Source organism: Vulpes lagopus, chromosome 5 (genome assembly GCF_018345385.1).
Source record: "Vulpes lagopus strain Blue_001 chromosome 5, ASM1834538v1, whole genome shotgun sequence".
In the NCBI taxonomy this organism is placed as follows: domain Eukaryota; kingdom Metazoa; phylum Chordata; class Mammalia; order Carnivora; family Canidae; genus Vulpes; species Vulpes lagopus.
In genome coordinates, this window is record NC_054828.1 from 112100860 (window position 1) to 112124749 (window position 23890).

Sequence of the window (23890 nt, forward strand, 5' to 3'; positions counted from 1 at the left end):
TCTCTAAAGACTTTAAAATGTATATATATATTTTTTTTCAAAATTCCACATCAAACATTGTTTTAAAATACTATAAATGGGGATGAAGGTTTGCACTGCTATAAACAGAGTCCTGGCCTAGAGATGACCAATACTGGACTTTTTTTTTTTTAAGATTTTTAATTTATTTATTCATGAGAAACACAGGGGGGGGGGGGGAGAGAGAGAGAGAGAGAGAGAGAGAGAGAGGAGGCAGAGACACAGGCAGAGGGAGAAACAGGCTCCATGCAGGGAGCCAGACACGGGACTTGATCCGTGACTCCAGGATCACACCTTGGGCTGAAGGCAGGCGATAAACTCCTGAGCCACCCAGGGATCCCCCAAACACTGGACTTTAAGCTGGAGGACCCCAGGTAGGGACCCAGCTTAACTGTGTCCCAGTGTATGACCTTAGACCTCACTGAAGCTCACTTTACTCCTCTGAAAAATGTAAGTATTCTTCTAACACTGTAATGCTATGACATTCTCATTTTCCCTGTCTGCTATCCCCATCCATCCTTCTCTTATAGGCTCATAGTCTGAGCTAGCTTTCAGCCTCAGATCGAATTTATCCTCCATTCTCAAGCTTTCTTTATGTTTCCAGGTTGCTCATAGAAGCCAAGAACGTAAGCTTCTGTGAAAAGTGTATATTTGGGGAGCCTAACTGGTTCAGTTGGTGGAGCATGGGACTCTTTGTCTAGGGATTGTGGGTTTGGGCCCCACCTTGGGTGTAGAGATTACTTAAAAATGAAATCTTAAAAAAAAAGTACATGTTTGCATGAGTAATTGTGATATATTTGGAAGACATGCATAGGTGTACAAAACCTACATATGTAAATGAACTTCCTACTTCCTGTTCTTACCAGGAAATTTCTTATATCTCTTCATTACTTCTTTCCAAACATCTCTTTTTTTTTCCTGGAAAATGGATTTATGAACAAAAATTTTCATCAGCCTGAATGTTCATATCCATACATGTCCTTTCATGTCACAGCATTTAAAATTTAATGTTGCCCTTTGACATAACTTTGTAATCACCTTGGTTGTGATACTGTTGCTTGCCCTTGAAGTTGAAATGTTGTAAAGTGAAAAAGGGAGCAAATGGAAATAAAAAGGGGCTGGGACTAGGTCACCACAGAGATTGAGATTTCAGACTTTTCTAAGTCAATTTGTCATCTAATGGGGAAAATGCTGCACATGGGATTTCCCTTACTGTCTATAAGTGCACCATGTTAAAAAATGATCGCTGAACCCCCCTTTCCATTCTTTACAGTGAAAACATTGTTCAATCCAGCTCCTGCTATTGCTGACCTGGACCCTCGCTTCTACACGCTTTCAGATGTGTTCTGCTGCAACGAAACTGAGGTAAGGATGGAAGGTTTTGCTCCCTCCAGAAGAAGCCAAAGACTTTCATGCAAGTGGATGAAGCAAAGAGGCAGTACTAACCACTTCAGTTTGATTGCATGTAAATTCTTGGGCCCATTGAAAACAATTGTCAGACAACTAGGGTGTGGAGAAAAGGAAATTAGTGAGTTCTGGGTGGGGGGGGGGTCGGATTTCCTGAGTCATCTCCATAATCTGGCATTTATCAAACCTCAGCTATTTTTAGTTCCCTCCCTGCCTTCACGCTATTGGTGGTTTGTTTTCTTTTTAAATTGTTCTACATTCTGTGGACTAATTAGTACTAGAGTTGCTAGATTTAGCAAAAAAAAATCCGGAATGCCCTGTTAAATTTGAATTTCGTATAAACAACAAGTGGTATATTAAATGTACTTGTGCTATAGAATGATTTGTTATTTATCTGAAATTCAAATTCAGCTGGCCTAACAACCCTAATTAAGATAGGACCCCTGGAGCATTTGCTACATTTTCTTGTGAAGACCCTGGGACTGCATGGGTGTACAGACGTAGGCTCCCTGTTGATACCACAGGAAGGACCTCTGGGGCCACTCTGTTAGGAGAGGGCCCTTCCAGACCACCTGAGGATCATAATGTATAGATTTGCATAAAATACTGATCAATATGTTCAGATGGTGCCATCCATTCTGAAGCATTTTAGGAAGAAAATTTCAGTATTCCTCCTTTTTATAGGCCAGACCATTTTAGACCAGAGCTTGCTCTCCACATTGGGAAGAAGGACATATTATTATACAATGCAACATGTAGAGAGAAAGTTAGTAATTAAAGAATTATAATAGTAATTGTCCATGTGGTACAAGAAGGCTGCATGAATGTTTCCAGGATTTCCCGACCTGCCTTTTTGTTAATTTTATCTCTCAGAACATGAAGTAAACAAAAAAGAAGACTGCCACAGGAAACTAATTTTAACAAATCACAACAGGTTATGCAATATTTTTGAGCAACCACCATAGCCAGGCCTTGTGCTAGGAGAAAGGGATTGTGGGAAATAGTAGCTATTGCACAATAAGAAGTTTGATTACTCTCCACTGCCAACTGGCTTAAATTTCCCTGCTGCATACTTGGAGAGCACTATATTTATTCTTCAAACACTCATCACAGCTCAAATTACTTATTCAAATACTTCTATCTTCTCCACTGAATTACTAGTCCTGTGAGGCTAGGGACATCTGTCTCATTCACTGTTGTATCCCTAATGGGTAATCCTAATTGTATAGTTATCTACTGTTGCATAATAAATTACCCCCAGATTTCAGGGCTTACAATATAGTAATCCCCCTTTATCACGGGGAATAGTTCCAAGACCCCCAGTGGATGCCAGAAACCACAGATAGTAACTGAACCTGATAAATATTATGTTTTTTTCCTATGCATACATACCTTTGACAAAGTTTAAGTAATGAAGAAGGCACAGAAGAGGTTAATAATAATAACTAATAATAAAGCAATTTTAATAATATATTGTCATGAAAGTTTTATGAATGTGGTCTCTCTCTCTCTCTCTCTTTCAAAATATCTCACTATCCTGTACTCACCTGTCTTCCTCTTGTGATGATGTGAGGTGATAAATGCCTTTATGATGAGATGAAGTGAGGTGAGTGACACAGGCTTGAGACACAGCAGGTAGGCTACTATTAACCTTCTGACGATATGACAGGAGGAAGATTACCTACTTTCCTGACAGCAGTTGACCACGAATAAGTGACACCAAGGAGAGTGAAACTGTGGATAAGGGGGGACTACTGTAATTATTTCGTGTCCTGTACAGTTTCTGTCCATCAGGAATTGAGACAGGGCACAGCATGGCTTGTCTGTCTCCATGATGTCTGGGGCCTAGAAGACTCAAGGGTGGAGAGCAGGAATCATGCTTCACTCCCATGCTTGCTAGTTGATGCTGGCCTTTGGCCAGAACACTTAACACTTACACAGGACCTCTCCTTGGGACCTGGGCTTCCTCACAATGGAAGCTGGGTTCCAAGATACAGTATCCAGAGGATGAGAGAGAGGGAACCAGGCAGAAGACATGTTGCCTTTTATGACATCACTTTCGAAGTTACACAGTATCTCTTCTGGCCCATTCTGTTGACTGAGGCAGGAAAGTCTACCCTTGCACCCCTTGTTTCAATACAAGATTGTCCTTGTCACAGTGTGGAAAGAACATATATAGTGTGATATATATTGATAGAATTATATTTGGAAATTATGTAACTCTGTTATATTGTACCTGGCACATAGTTGGCACCTAGTAAATGCTTTTTGAATGAACAAATGAACAAACTTTGGTCTTTAGGAAAGTTGATCTCAGACACTCAGTGGAAAAAAGAAAAACTTTAAAAGCTTAATTAAGATTCTTATGGATGACTTCTAAAAAGGATAATAATGTAAATTCATGCTTTAAGATACTCTCTCTGGGGGCACCTGGGGGGCTTAGTTGGTTAGGCATCCAACTCTTGATTTTGGAACAGATCATGATCTCAGGATCATGAGATCAAGCCGCACATCGGGCTCCGTGCTGGGTGTAGAGGCTTCGTAAGATTCTCTCACTCCCTCTCCCCTCCCCCCTCCCTGTTCTCTCTTTCTCTTTAAGGAAAAAAAAAACCCTCTCTCTGCTAACAGACGAACCATTGATAAATAAATACACAAAGAAAAAAAAATAAAAATAAAAAAATAAATAAATGCACAAAGAGACAATGAAAAGATACAAGCTCAGAAACAAGATAACTCCACAGATCAGAAAGGGAACAGAATCCTAGAGCATTCAGCCCTGAGTGTGCTAGAAGCAGGTATAGGTGGTAGGGACCTCCAATGGGTAATAGGCACTAAAAATGTGCCCCTCATGGGAGCCTGGAGCAGTGTCCACTGCTGGAACCCAGAGATGCTAGGCTTGAGACTCCCCTGCTAACCAAAAAAAGTAGAGGAAGCTGCTAAGCCTGCTACCCGGACTACAGCATTATGTAAAGCTACCAAGCTGTGGAGACAGGACAGAGGTACTGCCTGTGATCAAGAAGGAATCAGACCAACTGCTAACCTGGTGACCAGGAATGTGACTAGATTGGCAATATCGCCAATAACAGCAGAACAGGAACTCCATATTGCTGATATAAAACTTGGCTCTGGTTTAGAGACCCTCAGGGGCCTAACAGATGCTACTATGAAACCACTGAAAAGGCAGGGGTGATACTTTTAATCTACTTTTGATCTGAGGACTCATGCCTTTCTTCAGTTCTTGATAACACCTTACAGTTCTTCTAATATTGTTTCTCTCTAGTTCCCTCCTTTCTCTTCTTTCACTCCAACTAGATGTATGTTAGAATTGCTTGAGCTATATTTCATTTCTCTAAATTTCTTTTTAATATTAAAAACATTCTTTCTGTGATACATTCTAGGTGAATTGAGTTTTTCACTTGTAGGTGAATTGATCAAGATTCTCTTTCAATTCACTAATTCTTCATTCTATTCTAATGTTTATCTTCTAGTGAGTGTTTTTTTTTTCCTAATAAGTGTAATAATAGAAACATTTCAAAGGTGTTTTTTCATTTTCAAGATTTCTAATTGATTGGTTTTTATATTCACATATCATTGCTTCAATTGTTTCTCTTTCACACTTACTTTCTCCTTTTTTTTAGTAATAAATTTATTTTTTTATTGGTGTTCAATTTGCCAACATACAGAATAACACCCAGTGCTCATCCCATCAAGTGCCCCCCTCAGTGCCTGTCACCCATTCACCCCCACCCCCTGCCCTCCTCCCCTTCTACCACCCCCAGTTCGCTTCCCAGAGTTAGGAGTCTTTCATCTCCTTTTTTAATGAATGAGAATCTCAGTCATACTTATTTTAAAGTCTTTCTTGGCATTGTTTCATTATTTGAATTTTGTCTTGGGAAAATTCATCCAAGACTATTGATGTTGTTGGATAACTTTTGAGCATTATGCTTCCTCATTTGCAGGCTCATGTTGCTCTCTCTGAGTTGTGGAATCCCACACTTTGGTTCCCAGTAGACTGATCCTGCCTCTGCAGTGGTTTCATGGTAGACTCAATCCATTGGGTGTCCGACTCTCTTTTTGGCTCAGGTCATGATATCAGGGTCCTGGGATCGAGTCCCACATCCGGCTCCCCACTCAATGTGGAGTCTGCTTCTCCTCCCTCTGATCCTCCCCCCCCCCACTCCCACTCATGCTCTCTCTTGCTCCCTGTCACGCTCTCTCAAATAAATAAATAAAATCTTTTTTAAAAAAGTATCACCTGAGGGATCCCTGGGTGGCGCAGCGGTTTGGCGCCTGCCTTTGGCCCAGGGCGCGATCCTGGAGACCCGGGATCGAATCCCACATCGGGCTCCCGGTGCATGGAGCCTGCTTCTCCCTCTGCCTGTGTCTCTGCCTCTCTCTCTCTGTGTGACTATCAAAAATAAATAAAAAAAAATTAAAAAAAAAAAAAAAGTATCACCTGAGATAAATAGATATAACTCCCTCCTAACATGCATTTTAATGGAACTGCATAAAGTGAAAAGTATAGACAAAAATATTCTTAAACAGCCAGAGGGGAATAAAGACAGATAACATATACATGATAAGAATATCCAATACTTCAATGATTGTAAAAGGGGAAAATGGAAGAATTGGTGTCCATGAAAAGGAGAATAGATCTTTTTAAACTTTAGTATATTTGTAATATATCTGTACTATATGGAACTGTGCAGTTAAACAGAAGTAGAGCTACACATATCAACACAAATGAAATTACGTTAATGGAAGAGGCACATTGCTAAATAGTATCTATGGAAGGCATGATTCACCTTCTTTAAAGAGAAACATCTGAGGCAAATAAAATAACACATTAAGATTTATTAAAAGCAGGTGGTAGGTACATGGGTGTTTGTATTACTTTTTTACATTTAGGAACTTTTCATAAAAGAATAGTTTTTAACAGGTTTTTAGAAACCACAAGAATTCCATGTTTCTGCAAATATACCATCTAATTCAACAGATGTAAGTGATCTCAGTAATGAAGATCAGTGAAAAACTTATGAAAAGAAAATAGAAGGTGGCCTCAAGGCATAGCCAACGCAGACAGAAAGGGTCTGTGGAAAAGATGGTTCAAGAAGGACACATGGTCAAGTTAATGAAACCTTTGCTGTGGGGAAGACCAAAGGAACAGACTCTGGGGGTGACGTACAGGCCATAGGAAAGGTTAATCTGGGCATTTTCAGCGTAGGCACAGGAAGAAACAGACTCTTTCTTAGGAAGAAATAGGATACAGAAAAGACAATTTGGCTATAAACTTTTTGAGTCAAAAAATATCCTATAATTCATCTAGTCCAGTAATTTTGCAGCCACTAATTTCAGAACCATAGAGGGTCCCCAGAGATGCTAGAGGAGTGCCTAGGGGATGAGGAAGCAGGGCCCCTACTACAGGCAGAGCCTTTGTTACCTTCTGGGAGTGAACTGTGGTCCTGTGCCAGCCCCTAACTTTCCAGATTGTATGTGACTTGGGGAAAGTCCCAGAGTCAGTAAGTAGTGGGCATCTGGATGTCAGCACAGTGCTCTCTCTGCCACACAGGAATGCCCCTCCTGCTCTGCTTCCATCTTCTTGAACAAAAACAAACAAAAGAAATGGGTGTTGTGCAAACGTGGGAAGCTGTGACTAGTAATAAGAGAAAGGCATTATGGCCCAAGAGGGGCCTAGAAGAATTACGGCCTTAGGTGTGAAATTTACAGACGTGATTATATCAAAATCATTGGCAGCAGCCCCTCCCTTTCTCCTGCCTCCCCTCCCCTCTGCCTTTCTTTTGTAGAATTCTTTGTTCTCCCTAATTCTTTTTTTTTTTTTTTTAAGATTTTTAATTTATTTATTCATGAGAGACACAGAGAGAGAGAGAGAGAGACAGGCAGGCTCCATGTAGGGAGCCTGACATGGAACTCGATCCTGGGTCTCCAGGATCACGTCCCCGGCTGAAGGCAGGTGCTAAACCGCTGAGCCACCCTGGCTACCCGTGTTCTCTCTAATTCTTGATGAAAATCTTCACACATACACACAGAAAAGCTGAAAGAGCAATACAACAGATAGCCATAGACTGTCCGCCCAAATGGTTGTTAACATTTGCCGTTTTGCTTTCTCTCTCCCCGTGTGTATTTCCTTTTGTTTTTCTCGAATCGTTTCAGAGTAAGTTGCAAAAAACATGATACCTGACCCCTAAATATTTCAGTGTGTGTCTCCTGAAAGGAGCCACAATACCATTCTCACACTTAAGAAAATTATCAATAATAATATACTGTCATCTAACATCCAGGGCCACGTTCAAATTTCCCCAGTTGTCCCAAGAGTGTCCTTGAGAGCTAATTTTTGTTGTCATTGTTGTTGGGTTATTTCTTTTCTTGAGCCAGTGTGTATCAAAGCTCCCGATGGCATTGGTTGTTATGCAAAAGAAGGGAGACGTTTTCTAGAAGAGCAAATCCAATCTGGAAGTGGACCCAGGTCACTTTTCTCACTGCTTTTTCCTTTCACTGTTATGTATTCCAGGCTGAGATCCTAACTGGCCTGGCAGTCGGCAGCCCTGCAGACGCTGGGAAGGCTGCGCTGGTGCTCATGGAGAGGGGCTGCCACGTGGTCATCGTCACCTTAGGTGCTGAAGGATGCGTGATGCTGTCACAGACAGAACCTGTCCCAAAGCACATTCCCACTGAGAAAGTCAAGCCTGTGGATACCACGGTAGGTTTTAAAATTTCAAAATTACCTCTGCCTCCTTGAAAATCATCATTTGGTAACAAAGATTCTGCACCTGAATTTTTAGATCATAAGATAAGGGCCTGAGGAAGTGATACAATAGAAGAGAAGAAAAACCAGGCAGGAGGACTAGCTCTTGATCATTCCTTAACCAGCGGGGGGAATTTATACAAGTCAGTTAACCTCTCTGAGCCTCAGTTTCTTCATCCATAAAATTGGAGTAGCAATAGCAGAATACCTGTATTACCTATACTCAATCACTGATTCATTTAATAAATATGTACTGACTACCTGTTATGTGCCAGTCATCTGTTAGGTGCTGGGGCTTTAGTGATGAACAAGACAAAATTTCTGTCTCATGGGGCTTAGATTTTAGATGATATAGCAATCATTGGTTCTTACAAGCCTCTCGTGTGGAGAGAACAAGTGCACGGGTTGGCAGAAATCATTATTTTAGTCAACATACAATAACAGCTAACATTTACTGCATGCTTACTATGTCTCTTTTGCATACGTCTCATATCTTTACAATTATGAGATGCAAGTTACTGTCCTCATTTTACAGATTTAGAAACTTGCTAAGGACCATAATGCTAGGTTGTAACAGAGATAGGGGTTCAAAACTCGGCCTGTGGACTCCAGACACTTCTTGTGTAAGGTGCTGCATTAAGGATAAGCAGGTTAAGTGGATAAGTCACAGCCCAGAATGGAGTAGAAAGGAAACAGGTTAGAAAAAGAAGCTCAGGGTCCCTCTAAAACCGGGAAAATAAAAATTGCTTGTGGCCTACAATGGAGAAGAGATGGGGACATGCCTGGGTGGCTCAGCAGCTAAAGTGGCTGACCTTGATCTCAGCTCAGGATCATGAGTTCAAGCCCCGCATTGGGCTCCTCATTGGGTGTGGAGCCTACTTTAAAAGTTTTTTTTTTTTTTAATTTAAAAAAAGAGAAGAGCTGACTAGCAAAGTAAATAAGTGTCAGAGATGCAAAACTAGAGCTGAAGAAGAATAAACATTTTAAGGTTCTTATTTATAAGAAGTTAGTATATAATTATTTATAAAATATACTTTGGTTTTATGCTTAGAAAATACTTGAAAATGTGGGTCACGTATCAGAAAGGAACCAAAGAGAATCTGATGAAGTCATGGGTGCGAATATGCTTTGAAAAACAGATTAGTACAAGGAATGCTTTTATAACCTGAAATTACACCCTGATTGCCTTTCACAGTGTGCGTGATCGGGTATTTGATAAACTGTACTTGATGTTGTCATCTTCTTCATACTGAGTCATTTTAGAAACCATTAGTGTTTTTCTGTTCTGTCAAGCAGTCACCTGAATTTGAGAGGTTCCTTCTTAGTTCTCAAATCGACCCTGCATTAGAGTAAAACTAGTCCAGGTCCTGAACAAGAGCAGAAGAGTTTACTCTCCTTTGCTAAAAATGAAGGGTCCTAGGGGGGTTGCCTGGCCAGCTCAGTCAGTAGAGCATGTGACTCAATTTCAGGCTCATGAGTTTAAGGCCCACATTGGGCATAAAACTTACTTAAAATAAAATGCATATGATGAGCAAAAAATACACTTAAAAAACGAAGGGTCTTCGTGAAGATGTTGGGCCTACATATCTCCCCAAGAAAGACTCAGCCTCTGCTTCCAGTGTCTGTGTCTGTGGTACATAAGCACTAAAACACAAATCAGAGGGGCCTCCACAGAAACAGGGATTGATTTGGTGCACCTGCGTGGAAGGTCCAATGGCAAGGCCGAGCACAGAGGCGAAGCCACGTCCCAGGGGCTTGCTCACTCTCTCCCTGTTCTCTGTCTGCCTTGTGCTGGGCTTTGAGCTCAAGCAGATTCCCTCCAAAGAGTGGTTCTGGCAGCCACCTGCCTACATGGTGCCTCATGTCATGTCCCCATCCCTGGATATCACATAAAAACCAAAGAACTCTTCTCAGAGGATGGGAAGTGGATGCTGGTCAGACAAAAACAAGTCCTGCTCACCACAGAACAAGTGTGTGAAAATGCACCGCCAGGGCATGGGACCAAGTGATGAGGAAACCAGCCTTGGAAATCCTCAGATTTGACTCAGTAGTCATTATCCTCAGAGCCATTTCATGTTGAAGAACTGGATTTCATAGATCATGATGGACTGTGCCTTGAGCATCTATCTTAAACACAGCGATGTGTACAGGGAGGTTCTCACACATTGTTATGCCCTTTTATTTGCCTTCTTAGCATGTGCAGTTAATGTTTGGATTTCAGGAAAGGGGAAACACAGTGAGAGCTCAGAGAAAAAATGATTACTAATGCTTGGAGGCGGGAAGCAGAGAATGGGATCACAAAGATGAGGGCACCGGATTGGGATCAACGAGTGTTCACCATCAAGGGCCAGACAGTCAAATTTTAGGCTTAACAGGCCTTATATATATATACACGCTCTGTCACAACTACTCACTTCCACCCTGGATGCTATCAAAACGAAGTTGGTATTCATCTAAACTACATTGTTTTAAGGTAGGTGTTCACTGGAATCACCAGTGTGATCACTAAAAAAGAACTAAAACAAAACAAAACAAAAAAACCCTGAAAGAAACAAAGGAATTATAGTGGTACACTTAAAAATATCTGTTTAACACAAACGAAGGCAGGAATGGAGGACTAAAGAAGCTACTGGAGATATGCTGTTGTAAACTGAGGGATAAAACTAAGACAGCGGGAAACACGGGATTTAGGAATCAGGCAAGGCCACCAAGGAGAGAAGTCGAGGACAATGAAGGGGAGTCCCAGGGCCCCAGCGATGCAGCAAGCCCATAACCGGGCCATCCTAGTGAGAGCAGGAGTGGAGAGCCCTGGAGGAATGTCTCCCAGAGACAAAAATAAAAACAGGAAAGGACAAAGAAAGAAACAGTGGAATATCCATGTGTTTGAGTATGCCCAGAGATTCTTAGTTTTCTTGCAAAGTTTGAAGATAAAGTAGTAATTAAGATGCAGAAAACTGTGGCAATGAAAAACAGGCAAATTTTTTGTTCTATGTCATCTGCAGTCCAAGGGTTAAAGTATGATTAAGTAAATATAATTGCCTTTCACACGGCTATGAATATGCAGTCATAACAGTGCAAGTGCCAATTATTGATTTAACCAAAAATGGAGATTGTAATCCTGTTTTGAAGATGGAAGATAAAGTGAGTGTGTGTCTCTGTGCACCTGGAAGAAGAGAAGAGAGCTGAATGCCTATCCTCCAGGGTTGGAAGTCAAGAGAGAGTATCAGAAACTGATCTTTTTTTTTTTTAATAATAAATTTATTTTTTATTGGTGTTCAATTTGCCAACATACAGAATAACACCCAGTGCTCATCCCGTCAAGTGCCCCCCTCAGTGCCCATCACCCGTTCACCCCCACCCCCCACCCTCCTCCCCTTCCACCACCCCTAGTTCGTTTCCCAGAGTTAGGAGTCTTCATGTTCTGTCTCCCTTTCTGATATTTCCTATCCATTTCTTCTCCCTTCCCTTCTATTCCCTTTCACTATTATTTATATTCCCCAAATGAATGAGACCATATAATGTTTGTCCTTCTCCGATTGACTTACTTCACTCAGCATAATACCCTCCAGTTCCATCCACGTCGAAGCAAATGGTGGGTATTTGTCATTTCTCATGGCTGAGTAATATTCCATTGTATACATAGACCACATCTTCTTTATCCATCATCTTTCGATGGACACCGAGGCTTCTTCCACAGTTTGACTATTGTGGACATTGCTGCTATAAACATCGGGGTGCAGGTGTCCCAGTGTCAGAAACTGATCTTAAGAAACAGCACTAGAAGTATATTATCAGGAAGAGAAGATAAATACCAGAAGAAATCGCTAAAGGAATTTAAAGTATTTGCCTCATGGAAATGGTTCTGGAGAGAGATGGGACATTTACTCTTTAAGCCTTGTATTTTTACACTATATATATGGATGGATTTGATTTTTATTCTGAAATGATGAAACATTGTGGGATATCACTTGATACCCACTAGAATGGCTGGAATAAAAAACAGATGATAACAAGGTGTAACTAGGATATGAAGAAATCAGAAGCCTTAATGCTGGTAGAAAAGGAAAACGGAAATGCTTTGAAAACAGTCTGGAAGTGCTTCAAAAAGTTAAATTTAGAGTTAACAATAGGACCCAGCAATTCTACTTCTAAGTATACACCCAGGAGAAATAGAAACACACAAAAATTTATACACAAAGGTTTATAGCAGCGTTAGTCCTCACAGCCCCAAATTGAAACAACCTGACTTTCAACAACAGATGATTGGATAAACAAATTATGGCACATACATATAATAGAATATTATTCAGCCATTAAATGGAATACTGATACAGGCTACAGCATAGATGAACATCTAAGACAGTATTATACTAAGGGAAAGAAGACAAACATAGGGGTGCCTGGGTGGTGCAGTCAGTTAACCATCCGACACTTGGTTTTAGCTCAGGTCATGATGTCAGGGTCCTGGGATCGAGCCCCGTGTCATGCTCCAAGCCCAGCATGGAATTTGCATGAAATCCTCTCTCCTTCTCCCTCTGCCCCTCCGTTCCTGCTCTCTCTCTCTCTCTCTCTCTCTCTCAAATAAATAAATAAAATCTTTTTAAAAAGAAGACAAACATAAAAGGCCACATATTATATGCTTCCATGTAGAGCATATGTCCAGAGAAGGTAAATCTATAGGAGCAGAAAGTCTATTGATAGCTGCCAGAAGCTGGGAAGAGGGGGAAGAGAGAGTGACTGCTGATGGGTACAGGATTCCCTTCTGGGGTAGGGAGAGTGTTCTAGAGTTAGATGCTGGTGATAGGTGCACAACCTTGTGGATATACTGAAAACCACTGAATTGTACACTTCTAAAGGCTGAGTTTTATGATATGTGAATTATATCAATTTAGAAAACAAAGGTCAGACAACAGTAATACAAAGATCCATGTAGGCACTTCACCAATGAGCACATTGGTGAATTTTCCACTGAATTTTCCAATGAATTTTCCACTTCATTGCTCCACTGAATCTACTCAATGGGCTCTCAGCGTCCCCCCAGTGGAGCGGAGGTGACACAGGAAACAAGAGTAGTTATTTTCTGGGTGTAGAATCTCCCTCAGCCTCTTTATGCTATCTTTGTCCTCTCATCCTGCACTGTCATTATGAAAATCCTTGCCTGTTCTGCACACAACTGTTCAGCCTCTTCATAAGTCTTAACAAAGAGCAGATAATTCACAGGGTGAGGTGAAGAGCTCCCAGGGAGCCATTTTCTCCCGAACAAATGGGCTCCTTCACTTTTCTGTCAGGAGGGCATTACTTGCTCTCCAGAGATTTATTACCTCACTTTTCTCCTCCTCCTAATCCCTCAACGATGCACACCTTAAAAAAAAAAATCATGTTGTACAACCCAAACGTATACAATTTTTGTCAATCCCACTTCGACCGAGCTGGCCAAAATCCAATCAATCAATTAATCGGGGATGGCATGGATGGTGGAAACACCTTTAGTTGGTTCACATTGTCCCCTTGAGACAGGCAGCCTGCCCTACAAGGAGCCATTTCCCACTTAGTGCAGTGCTCTATTCACCCTACCTCCGTGTTAATAGTTGGCTGTATCACTCCTATTTTTATATCCATTTTTCCCATTGTATGACAGTGAGATGGTGGCGGTAGCACAGATGTCCTCAGCTGAGGTTAGGAGACATGACAGATGTGTTTCTTCTCTGACCTCTCTATGTTAGAGGGTATCTCAGCCTCAAAATGCCACGGCCCTCGTGTTCTCAGTGCTGTCCTCCACGCTGAAGGTTAGGGGAGCTTTGCCTTCTTGTGTTCATTGCACTAAATAATCACTCAGTAGTCAAGAGTCACATTTAAACATGGTAATATTTTGGGTTATTGTTCTAGTGTGATATAATGTTGGTTATCCATGGCCTACAAGCTACATAAAACTCTTGACATAGAAATTGCTTTTCTACATGTAAATGGTGAAGTCCTAGAATCTGCATTCTAGGTTACTCTGATTTTAAGAACTCAACCCATAGACTAAAGCCATCTTCCCTAGAATCACTCACTTTATAATAAATCATCATAATTCAGGGTATACACACAAGCTGACAGTGATCAAAAGCCAGAGGCATAGGGATTCTCTTACCTCCTTTTGATTCCCCTTTTTTTCTATCCATTATATTTGAGTCCTGTAGTATTTGCAGCTGCTGGTTGAGGCACTAGGCAATGTCAGCCAGCTGCATGGATGCCCCCAACAGATAACTCAGGGCTTGGAGAGTCAGCCCTGAACTAGAAATTGCCCCAATAGGATGTGGGGATAGTTTCTTTTAAAGTTGGCATGGAAGCACTCATGAAAGTACAGTGATTGCTATGACTGATGGGTTACCTCCAGTTTTCCAAGGTAACTTCTCCTTAGCATATTCCCCATATCCTTGGATCTGGCCTTCAGCCATCCAGGCTGTTCTTGAGTACTGGCTCCCATTGATCTACCTCTGAGGCACCATTCAGAATGACAGGTCAGCCTTTGGAAACCCAGATTCAAAGGGCCGTGTTCCCATCTTGGTATGACTTTTCCCCCCCAACCTACATCCTCTTCCTGCTCCCTCCCCCTTGCAAGTGGAAGGGCAAGCTACTATTGCTGGATGCCACTAGAACCCATGAATTTAGAGCTCTTAAGAGGTGTGTCTAAATTCGGGCAAACTGAGGTGTTTCCTACTTAGCCATGGTCTCACTAAGAGGACTAAACACTCCTCAGTTGTTTTTTTTTTTCACTCCTCAGTTTCTTACACAGACACTGCCAATGTTAGTCTCTGTAACGCTCCTTAAAATGTGCTTCCCCAGCAAACCACTTTTTCTTTCTGATGAATACATAAGTTCTTTGCATTTGTTAATAACTGGTAGGTTTTTTGAGGGGTCTTTGTAGCTCATACTCCACTCTGTCCTTGAAAAGAGCCTTTGCACAGTTCTGTCCAGGAACTTAAATTATAGCCAAGATATCATTTGAGCTCCCCTCACTGTTGATTGCCAGGACTTGAAAAAGGGGTTGGGAGAGGAAAATACTGTGGGTAAAGAGTGATAGAATCTTGGGTGCTGAAGAGGTAAATATAAAGTAATAAGGCTAACTTTAACTGCCATATCAATTTATGATCCAAGAAGTAACTGTCATTTCCTCTACATTTTGACCTCAGGAAAATTAAGTATCTACTGATACTGTCACCACTCAAAGCATCTTGGAAAATTATCTTTTAGAATGGCCTTGAGACCATCTTTGCCCTATTTATCCGCCTACTGGGTTTTTTTTCCTATCCACTCATAAAATTAATACATAGTTCTCAAGAGGAGAAAAAAACAGACAACGTAGAAGAGGATAAAGACGAAAATAAAATACCCATGAGTCTACCACTTAGATGTAACCATCGTTATCCTTTTAAAAGATTTTAAGTAGTCTCTGCACTCAGTGTGGGACTCAAACCTGCAACCCAAGATCAAGAGTCATATACACCACTGGCTCAAGCCAGCCAGGTACCCCATCCACCATTATCCTCTTAGTACAAATCCTTCCATATTTTTTTTCAGACCCATTCACACACTTTTGAATATCTGTTAACAGAAAATTTGAATATTTGCCCCAGCAGAGATTAACATGTATAGTTAGGAGAAGCCTCTACTACTCAAAAAGATCAACCATTTCTCTAGTAAATGGGCAATTCACTGAAGAAGAAATCAGAAAATAAATGTGATCATGTTCAACCTTACAAGAAATCAAGAATATACAAATGAAAATCACAAATTCCCCCCCTTTAAATGCTTATCAGTTCAGCAAAATTAAAGACTGATAATGTCAAAGTCAAATACACTGGAAGCACACGCTATCATATAATTCTGATGGGAGTATAAATTTTACCATGTTTTCAGAGGGGAATTTGACAGTACCAATTTTTTAAATAGCTTTCCCTTTGACACAGTAAATCTTCTAAGAATCTGTCCTACAGAAATGTTCATATATACAAATATTTTTTCTGAAGATTGATTATCTTTTTGTTTTTTTTAAATATTTTATTTAAATTCAGTTTGCCAACATATAGTATAACACCCAGTGCTCATCCCATCAAGTGCCCTCCTTAGTGCCCATCACCCAGTTACCCCATCCCCCAACCCTTCTTCCATATATACAAATATTTCTAAAAGAATATTTATTCCAGCTTTGTTTGTAATAATAAAAAATTGATCAGACATATCTACGTAATCATCAGTAGAAGAAATTAGTCTTTTTTTTTTTTTTTTTAAGATTTTATTTATTTACTCATGAGAGACACAGAGAGAGAGAGAGGAAGATACACAGGCAGAGGGAGAAGCAGGCTCCATGCAGGAAGCCCGACATGGGACTCAATCCCGGGTCTCCAGGGTCAGGCCCTGGACCGAAGGTGGTGCTAAACCGCTGAGCCACCCGGGCTGCCCAAGAAATTCAAATTATAATAGTAATGGTGCTATTTATTTAAAAAAAAAAATAACTCTAGCTATCCATAAGTAAAAGCACATTTTAAAAATCTGGGGGAAAAAAACCACCAAACCATTATGATCATTGCTCATGGGAAGGGGATAGGAGGCAGGTGTCATAAAGGAGGGCTTATACATTCTACTCCATATTCTTCTGAATTGCTTTAGTATTTCATTTATTATTTCATGTATTACTTTGAAATTGGGAGGATATATGATTTGGGACAGAGCAAAAAACTATTTGGAGCCACATCTAACAAGAGAGGTGATATTTCTCAAAGAGTATGCTGAGCAGTATCTTCACAAAGGAGCCAGTAATTGGCCAAGTGCACTCTTGGTTTCATAAAGAATCTCTCAAGCATTCCAAAATCTCTATATAAGTAGGATGAGTAGCCCTTTGACTTAAGACAACTTCTGAATGAATGGACACCTGATACCAAAGAAATAGATCTGCATTGCCTTTAGATCCAGGCCTCTTTAGGTCTAGATATTTCACTACACACTTTTGACAGGATTTTTTTCCCTTTATCTTCCTAAAGAAACAATTTCCCTCAAGAATATATTATTTTATACAGTTTTCCTTAGAAATAACAGAATAAATGTCAAGGCTGCACTGTTTCTGTTCATCACTCATATGCATGGCAGATCTTCAGAGAAGCTTTACTCATGGTCAAGTTTTCTTTCTGAATAGGTCAGTTTACATATCTTAATCTCTTCAACCCTCATTCCCACAATTAATAATATATTGAACATTCCAGACTTTGCTTTTGTCCCATTTCTCAGTCTCTATTAGTTTATGACCTGAAAGAATTGTAAAAAGGGCCAGGCCATGGAGTGCCTGGGTGGCTCAGTCAGGTGAGCGTCTGCCTTCAGCTCAGGTCATAATCTCAGGGCCCTGGGATCAAGCCCTGCCTGGGCTCCCTACTCAGCAAAGAATCTGCTTCTCCCTCTTCCTCTGCTCCTCTCCATGCTTGTGCTCTCTGTCTCTCACTATCTAAAAAAAAAAAAAAAAGAGCCAGGCCATAGGTGGTACCTCATGTTTGGGTACTTAATAGTTCACATACTTCATCATCCATGTACTTCCCATTTGAAACAGACCTGAATGGAATGGCTCATGAGGGATGGAGGGACATACGTAACACAATCCTTTGGCCTGAAGTGTGTCCCCTCCAAACTTTGTATGTTGAAGTAAGGAGGTAATTAAGGTTAAATGAGGTCATAAGGATCTAGCCATAGGACTACTGTTCTTACAGGAAGAGACACCAGAGAGCTCACTCTGTAGGCTCAAAGAGGTCAGAGCATACAGCAAGATGGTGGCCTCCTGCAAGCCAGGAAAAAGGCCTTAGAATGAAGCCTGCCTTGTGAGCATCTTGATCTTGGACTTCCAGCCTCCAGAACTATAAGAAATAAATTTCTGTTGTATAAGCCACCCAGCTAGTGGTTTTTATATGGTGGCCCAAATACACATAGGAAAGCAAATGAGCGTACTTGAGAAGTGACTTAAAGCAAATACTGAAAAGCAAACACTGAAAAGCAAATACTGCTGTTTTGTGAGGAGACAATAATCCTAAGTGAAATAACAGGATCAGCCTAAGTCACCTTTTTGGTGAATGTCTTGAGAGTATTGCTTCTGGCTTCACTGTAATCATGGGTCCCAGTAGGTAAGGCCAGTTGATGTCCTAAGGTCAAACCCTGATTTAGCCATTAACTAGCAGGCTTCTTTGGGCAAAGGACTCATTATGCTTGGGCTCAGGTTGTGCATCCAAACATGACGTTTCTGGAGTGGGTCATCTCTCAGGTATCTTCAACCTCTGACATTCTATGATTCTTATAGCTTCTTGGGAACATGAGGCTAATGTGGAAAAGCCGGGCATCATGTTGTGCTGGGCTTTGTGCTGGACTCCCTATGTGTAGAACAACCCTGCAAGGTGAGGATAATGCCCACCCTAGACAGGAGGAAAATAATGCTCCCAAAGGCAAACCACCTGCCCAGTCACACAGCAGGCAGGTTGGCAGCGCCAGGGATTGATTGCAGCTCTGTCTAACGCCTATATCCAAGTACTCCCTGCCACACCACTCTGCCTCTTGATGTTGTGGCAGTCTGCCTACCTGCAGTCCCTTCTTTATTGCATTTCGGCACTGACTTTCCTTGTCACTTGTCATGATACAGGCTTCTGTAATCACTCCATTTCTCTAGGTTTTCAGAAACTGCCAGATCTTGCAAAGGCACTGCCTGCTTGTGCTGTACACTGCAGCCTCACTTAAGAACAGGCACCCATGTAGGAACAGAACAGTGCCTGGCACATGTAAGCACCCAGTACTTCTTAGGTGCTCATTAGTAGGTCCCTACATGTCTGTTCACTGTACCTGGATCATGTAGGGGTACCAGGAAGCCTGCACAGAGCTTGCACCACCTTCCAGTACATAAAGTGGGCATGACCTTGGCTCTGTACATTACTGGAAGGAAACCCAGTTCCCACTGCCATTCCCTTCCAGCATCCTCCTGTACAGAACAAGGAGCTGGACTGCACGGATAGTAGGGTGGCAGGATCATTCCAGTCTGGACTTCAAAGTTTCAGGCACAGATCACTTCCATTCATTCTTGTCACTGAGTCATCAAACGTGAAGGAGAGGTGCACCACTCCTGGAGAAAATCACTAGATCATCTTTCCATGAAACTTCTGTAAATAGGGGCCTGAATTGCTAAGTGGAGAAACTAGGGAAAATATAATTCCCCTCTCTTTTTTTTTTTTATTTCATTTATTTATTTGACAGAGAGAGAGAGAGAGAGAGAGCACGCACAGCACAGGGAGCTGCAGGCAGAGGGAAAGGAAGAAGCAGATTTCCCAAGGAGCAGGGAGCCCAATCTGGGGCTCGATCCCATGACCCTGATCAGTTAAGCAGATGCTTAACTGATGCTTAACTGATGCCACCCAGGGACCCCTATAATTTCTCTTTTTTTAACATTCCTAAACTAGCTCTCTAGTTTAAGGAAAGACAAAAACATTCCTCCTTCCCTGCCTAGCAGACTCCTATCCATCCTAAAGGTCCAGCTCAGAGAGTTCCTTTTTGGGCAATCTCAGTGCTTAGTATATGTTTGGCATATAATAACAAGCCCTCCTGAAGTAATGAAAGAGTTCTAGTTCCTTCTGGAAAAGTAACTAGTGTGTGTATCACTTAGCCACGCTGAGCCCCACTGTTCTCAGGGGACTAGAGGATCTCCAGGATTCCTTATAGTCCTTAAATTCTACTTTGAATATGCCAAGGGAAAGAAAAAAATCTCAGATACAAGTGCTTTTTTTTTAACGTTATGAAAACAAAATACCCAGTTTCCCATTTTTAAACATAAATTGTTTCACCTGCAGTGATAGGCCAGACCAAAACAATTAAGTTACAGAGGGTAAATGGCATATCAAAATAGGCATCACAGAGTACAGAAAACCCAGGTGAGGTTCTGAAATAATCATCTTAACCTTAGGAATGATATCAGTAAATGGACATGATCTGAGTGAACTCTGGCTGCCAGAAAAGATGAAGAGGACAAAAAGAAGGTAACTGAATATAAAGAAAGGACATAGGACAAGGTAACTGCTAAAGAGACGGATCGACAAGGCACAGGACATTTGTCATGCCCGGAGGTCCGTATTAGCTCTATTCCATTACTTCCGTATCAGCAGATCACCTCATTTGCTGGCTAATCAAGCAGAATTAAATATTTTACATTATCTTTCTTAATCCTACATGTGATCAGTTGAAAACCCAGGGCTCTAAAAATCTAATTGTAACTGCTTACCAGAAATGTCATCTTCACTTTGAGGAATTGGACCAAGGCCAAATACAAGGCTGTGTTTTCCCTTTTCCTAAAGTACCGTCCCATGGCCAGACACACATGTACATGTGCCTAGTGCCGGACATCTTAGGGGCTCCTGAACCGGCAGCTGGGATCCCTGGCCCTGCTTCAGAACTCAGATCCACCCAGAGGTTATAAAGAGCCATCGTAGTGGAGAAGAGGGGCATGGAGGTGGAGGTAAGATGTAGGAAAAAAAGACAACAACAACTGTTAAAACCTCCGCAAAAATCAAAGCAAAGTCTAGATCTAGATTTAGAGTGTTCTGTGGGCCTTGATGCAACCTATTTGAAAGGACAAGAAATAGTCCCTGTCTTAGTAAGAAGGGACAGTTTAAGGTTGTAGGAGCTTCCTTATCCATTCACAGTGAAGACATGTAGCTTCCTACCTCTACCCTCCACCTCTTCCGGCTCCTTGATAGCGGTGTGATCACATGTCTCCTCCTTGCCTACATCCTAAGATGCTACACTCATGTTCTCTGGAGCAAAACTGCCAGGACTATAGACTATAGTCCTTTTCGGTGGTTTCCAATGTGTGAACATATTTCTTGGGTAGACCCAAAATTATCAGGTGAAAACCCTTCTGGAGCCAAGCTGTAGAGCCCAGTGAGTTGGGGCCATGGCCACTGCATCCTAAAAGTGTCTCTAAAAACAAAATTTTATATCCTTTCCTTCCTTTGGTCAAAACAAATGAAAACTAGGAAAAGAAAAATCACAGGTACATTTGCTAAGTGACTTCACGTGACTGTCCTTTTCCCAGTTAAGAAAACCATCTTCTGGGGCACTTAGGTGGCTTAGTCGGTTAAGTGTCTGCCTTCGACTCAGGTCATGATCTCAGGATCCTGGAATCGAGCCCCAAGCTGAGCTCCACACTGAACAGGGAGTCTGCTTCAGGATCCTCCCTCCCCCTCTGCCCCTCTCCCCACACGTGGTTGGGCATGCTCTCTCTCAAATAAATAAATAAAATCTTTTAAAATTTTTAGAAAATCTTTCTCTACTTAGTCTGATCCTTTAATTTTAGCATGTGGGAATCTAATTGTGTAGGTACATGAAATATAATTTGCATCAAATACTTACATTGACTACTCCCCACAGTCTTCCCAAGGCCAATCAGATTGCCTGCCATCTGCCTTCCTTCCTTCTTTATAAATTGTGAAATATTTCTCTTTTTTTTTAAGATTTTATTTATTTGACAGAGAGAGAGAGAGAGAGAACACAAGCAAGGGGAGCAGCAGGCAGAGGGAGAAGAAGCAGGCTCCCGGCTGAGCAGAGCCAGATGTGGGGCTCAATCCCATGAACCCTAGCATCATGACCTGAGCTGAAGGTAGACGCTTAACCAGCTGAGCCACCCAGGTGCCCTGTGAAATATTTCAAGTATACCGAGAACAAGATCATGACCGCTCATGGATCCACCACCCAGCTTTATTTCTTAATATTTTGCTATGTTTCCTTCAAGTAGTTTTTAAGAAATAAAATGTCATGAACACAATGTGACCTCTTGGCTTAGGATCCTTAGTGCTATGAAGACACAGCCTGTCAGAACCTAGCTTTTAGATGCACATTTGAACAGAAGAATGGTAGGATTTTGTAAGAATTTGTCTTGATCTTTGTCATTCTGCAGCTTTACTACAATGAGCCTAGATCTGAATGTATTCATTTGTTTTTTGTTTTTTTTTTTAAGAAATATTTTTTTAAATTTTTATTTATTTATGATAGTCACACAGAGAGAGAGAGAGAGAGGCAGAGACACAGGCAGAGGGAGAAGCAGGCTCCATGCACCGGGAGCCCGACGTGGGATTCGATCCCGGGTCTCCAGGATCGCGCCCTGGGCCAAAGGCAGGCGCTAAACCGCTGTGCCACCAAGGGTTCCCTGAATGTATTCATTAATACTGCTCGTGACTCTGTTTTTCTTGAATCTCAGTATTTGTGTTTCTCTTCAGTTATGAACAATTCTTAAGCATTCTCTCTTTTATCATGGCCTCTCCTTCTTCTTCAATCTTCTCCTTCTAGAACCCCTAGAAGATATATATTAGACCATTTCTTTTCTATTCTTCACATCTTTTAAAACTGCTAGGGAGAGAGGCACCTAGGTGGCTCAGTTGGTTGAGCATCCAACTCTTAGTTTCAGCTCACGTCATGATCTCACGATTGTGAGATCCAGCTCCACGTCAGGCTCTATGCTCAGCAGGGAATCTGCTTGGGATTCTCTCTCTCCTTCTCCCTCTCTCTCTGCCTCTCCTTCTGCATGCTCTCATCTCTCTCTCTCTCTCTCTCTCTCTTTCATAAATAAATAAAATCTTTTAAAAAAAACTGCTAGAGAAAGAGAAGCTTGGGATCCTGAGGCTGCCTGTCACCTATTCTTGTTCCAGGGTCAATGAAACAAAAGTGACCTTGAGAACTGAAAACACAGTCCTTTATTTATTTTTTTTAAGATTTATTTATCTATTTATTCATAGAGAGAAAGAGAGAGAGGCAGACACACAGGCAGAGGGAGAAGCAGGCTCTATGCAGGGAGCCCGACCTGGGACTTGATCCCGGGTCTCCAGGATCACACCCTGGGCTGCAGGCAGCACTAAAACACTGCGCCACCGGGGCTGCCAACACAGTCCTTTAAACACAGAAAGTCACAGTCTTTTAAGAAATAGAAAGACCACTGTGGGAATTTATAGCAAAACAAGGTGAGAAGTGCCCCACTGTGCACACATTTACTTAGCACACTATATTTTCATTTTCTTCATTGTAAATAGCAGGTGTGCACTGGTATCATAGGGACACTGGTGTAATTAGACAGTCTCTGGACACAACTTGAGTCTGGAAGAGTCTGTAGCCCACAGTCAGAATGAGAAGTGCCGTGATGGAGATGCTCGTACAGTGTTATGGGAGTGCAGCCGAGGAGCCCACCTCACCTAAGGAGCCTGTGACCCTGCTATGAGAGGGCAAGGGAAGGTGAGCTAAAGGATAAGTCAGCTTGGGGAAGGGTAATCCAGGCAGAGGCGGCAGCTCATGAAAGGTCCAGAGCTAAGAGTTGTCAATGTTTGTGCCTTTTCAAGTAGTTCTTTGTGAAAAGAGCTTATAGTACAAGGGAGAATGGAAAAGGATGAGGTGCAGCTGTAACAGGGACAGGCTGTGAAGTGCTTCATTTGCCACAACTGCAAATTTACATGTTCTCCTGAGGGCAACAGGGAGCCATTGAAGAGTTTAAGCAGGGATGGATTTTATCAGATTTCTACTCTATTAAAATATTAACATGGCTGCTTATAAAGAATACATTGGAGGGGTACCTGGATGGCTCAGTCAGTTAACCCAACTCTTGTTCTCAGCTCAGGTCTTGATCTCAGGGTTATGAGTTCAAGCTCCTCATTGGGCTCCACA

General features: G+C 41.6%; 1 protein-coding gene across 5 annotated transcripts in view; it reads left to right on the plus strand.

Moving 5' to 3' along the window:
* Nucleotides 1-23890, plus strand: part of RBKS (ribokinase) — a 93184-nt gene that overhangs the window by 42949 nt on the left and 26345 nt on the right. For all 5 annotated transcript variants that reach the window (XM_041755103.1, XM_041755101.1, XM_041755104.1 and 2 more), the window contains 2 exons: nt 1292-1383; nt 7955-8143. In XM_041755103.1, coding sequence (XP_041611037.1) covers nt 1292-1383; nt 7955-8143 — 281 coding nt within the window. The remainder of the gene's footprint in view (nt 1-1291; nt 1384-7954; nt 8144-23890) is intronic.